The 2,985-nt window shown below is 33.0% G+C and overlaps 1 protein-coding gene across 1 annotated transcript; it reads right to left on the bottom strand.

Annotated features, from left to right (window-relative positions):
- Nucleotides 1-562: 562 nt before the first annotated feature.
- On the bottom strand, nt 563-2,610 carry LOC123885293 (F-box/kelch-repeat protein At3g23880-like). The gene is made up of 2 exons (XM_045934569.1): nt 1,480-2,610; nt 563-920 (listed from the first exon to the last, which is right to left on the bottom strand). The coding sequence occupies exon 1, from the start codon at nt 2,585-2,587 to the stop codon at nt 1,499-1,501; it is 1,089 nt and encodes a 362-aa protein (XP_045790525.1). The 5' UTR covers nt 2,588-2,610; the 3' UTR covers nt 563-920; nt 1,480-1,498.
- Between the last annotated feature and the right edge of the window lie 375 nt (nt 2,611-2,985).

Genomic DNA, 2,985 nt, shown 5'->3' with positions numbered 1-2,985 from the left:
AGACTAAGAAAGCTGCTTATATGGTTAAGGAACTTGATAAGGTGAATTTGATACCAAATTCAAATGTTGCCATCGGCTTTCCTTCCGTAAGAATGGAGATTTTGGAGTTGTTCAAGTCTTGAGAGACATGTTGGACAGATTCATGACTCCTGATTCTAGTATTTTACCGGAGGTGTGTAGTTTATGGCCACAAGGTTTATATAGAAAAAAACAGTTACCACTAGCATTGTAACAAGCAAGGTGTAGCATTTGACTTGTTAGGTGGTTGCATGTTGCTTTGCTATTGTGTTGTATGATTTTTAAAGCTGTTTGTTACAGGCTTCACTGTAAAGAATGTTACATTAAATTAACCACAAACCATATCTATTTTGAGATTGAGCTGTAAATATGCTGCTCCATATACTCCACTTGTTATTCATTATTAGAACAAAAAAGGGCTACACTGAAATATGTTACTCCCTTTATACATAGGTATAGAAGATGATATAATTATAATTGTAAATAAACCGGACGCAATCCAAATCAAAGTGTGGCATGCCCTAGTATATAATAAATTCTGCTATTTTAGATAAAATGTTCTTTGAACCAGTAGTGAGAAAAGCGCAATTATATCCTATAATACTAAAAGAAATTTATAATGTATGTGCTTATAAATTATATAATCATAAGAGGGCTCTGCATTATCAGTCATCGCTATTCACTACTAAGATCTCTTCGTCTTACATTGTGCCTTGCAGCAAGGTAGTGTGCTACAACCTGTCCTCTGCTACCATAAGGATACAACTCTGGCAATCTTGTTTTCAAATTCTTTTAGCACAGGAGTGAGTAGATGCCAAGCTGCACAAGTTCATCATTTATGATGAACAGCATTCATTCGCCTTCAATAGCATCGAAATGTAACCGGTATTTCTCTCGGATACCTTCACAGAAATTGAAAGTCATAAATTAACCCCCTCATCAAAATGCATCTCTTGCGATATCACATTGAATTGTTTTTATGGTTATTAGGCCAAATTTTCACTAACAAAAGTTCTGTTGAAGTATCATCATTATGTAGAATAAAATGTCAAAACAACAAAGACAAAAAGATTAACAAGGAAGGATCAACCTTCAGTGCAATATTGCAGGGAAGTGTAACATAATATGCATATAGTATTTACACTCATTAAAATAAAAAAATAAAAAATCTTGTGCTTCAACTGAATAAACTAGATTACAGTGCTAATTTTCACTTTCAAATTTAGACCACAGGAATGTTGGCAAAGGCTACACTTTGTAGCTTATAAAAAATATGGTGGCAACATGATATTCACTAATTTCACCAGCAATATCCAAACATGCATTGTTAGCATCGATTAGAAAATTACTCATACAAATGTAGTCAAACACATATTAGTCTACAAATGCAGCCACATGAAATTTCACAATAACATAATTATAAATATCAAGAAACTGATAAAGGAGAGAGTATTTCAAAACCTCATTCTTCTTGTTTGTGTCATCTTCTTGAACTTGCTCCAAGTTCACCGGGAAGTGAAAAGAGAGACTCTGTATACATGGCCAATTCGTTTGCATACCGATCTATGTAGAGATACTCTAACCGTTGTCCTTTATCATTATACTTCACCAATCTATCATGATCTTTTCCAATAATATCACCACTTTTTGTACGACACACAGGTTTATAAAAAGGATAAAAAGGAATGCCACGTTTAGCACGAATTACAAGAGTCTTAGTCCAAGACGAATGCAATTTGTATTCTTTCATCACCCATATTTCAACTAAATGATTATCATAATCCACAACCCATAGACTGAGAAATTCTCCAAATATCCACACACCAAAATCTTCAAGATCATGGTCAAAACCATCCGGAAGAGGCATCTCGAACAGTTTTCTTTCCATCAAGTCAAAGACAACAATAACATTCACCGATGAACCATAACGTTCAGCCACCCAATGAATAGCCCCGTTAAAGAATGACCCTGCTCTGGGATTACCAAAGTCGGTCAAATAAGCGAAGTGAGCATCCTCAATTTCATTCCACATATTATCTCTTAATGAGAAAAACTCCAAATGTGACGAAAAATTAGCTCTTGGATCATAAGACAGTAAAACCACCATGTAATCATCTCTTGAAGGGTCATAACCAAAACCATATAGATGTCGTAAATGATATTCAAGTAATTCAGAACCAAAAGGAGACAAAGGTATTTGTTTGTGAATTCCATTAGATGGATTCCATATCCAAATATCTATATAACAGTACAAACATATAAACCCTCTGCATGAACCCTTAATTTGAAAATAAGAATAAGGTCGAGGAAGCAAAAAATTATGGTTCAGCAAAACAGAATGATGGTTAATCTCAAAGTCTATAGATTGAAATTTAACAGGTGAAGTTGCTGATATGGTAAGAATGTGTGTTGAAGCGGTAATTTGAAAATGTGAATTTGCAAAATTGGAATGAGAGATGATAGAAAACCATGATTTACAAACGGACTTGAAACGTGTAAGAGACTTCACAGGCAACCTCAGAAGGATTTCAATGATCAATTCAGAAGGCAGATTTATCTCCATTTGCATTGTCTTCTCCTTCTTCTCCTTCTTCTTCTTCTTCGTCATGTGCCTCGTCTTCTTCTTCTTCTTGTTTTTCTTCACTATGCTCTACCACTTTCTTCACTTGTAAGTTGTAGCCCTAATTTTACTTTTACATGGGATTCGAAGTTGTCATCATATAGGTAAATAGGTAAAATATACTGCTTGTCAAAAAAAAAATCAATATTGAATAATAGGAAACATCAATATATATTCTCAAAAATTTTATTTTGATCTATTTTTTTTATTTTTTATAATCATTTATTCTGTTTTATTGTTTTCTAAAATTAATTTTCATTTTTTTAAAATAAGAAAAAACCTAATCTTTTTTGGCCAAATTATATACAAAAATTTTAAATTTTTTTTTATAATAAGGATGATAGATT

This window comes from Trifolium pratense, linkage group LG5 (assembly GCF_020283565.1).
Source record: "Trifolium pratense cultivar HEN17-A07 linkage group LG5, ARS_RC_1.1, whole genome shotgun sequence".
Lineage (NCBI taxonomy): Eukaryota > Viridiplantae > Streptophyta > Magnoliopsida > Fabales > Fabaceae > Trifolium > Trifolium pratense.
Note: the sequence above shows the minus strand (reverse complement) of the source record. Positions and strands in the feature narration are given on the sequence as shown.

What these genes read in the sequence shown, in the direction of transcription:
- LOC123885293 (XM_045934569.1), bottom strand. Translation starts at nt 2,587, where the DNA reads ATGCAAATGGAGATAAATCTGCCTTCTGAATTGATCATTGAAATCCTT.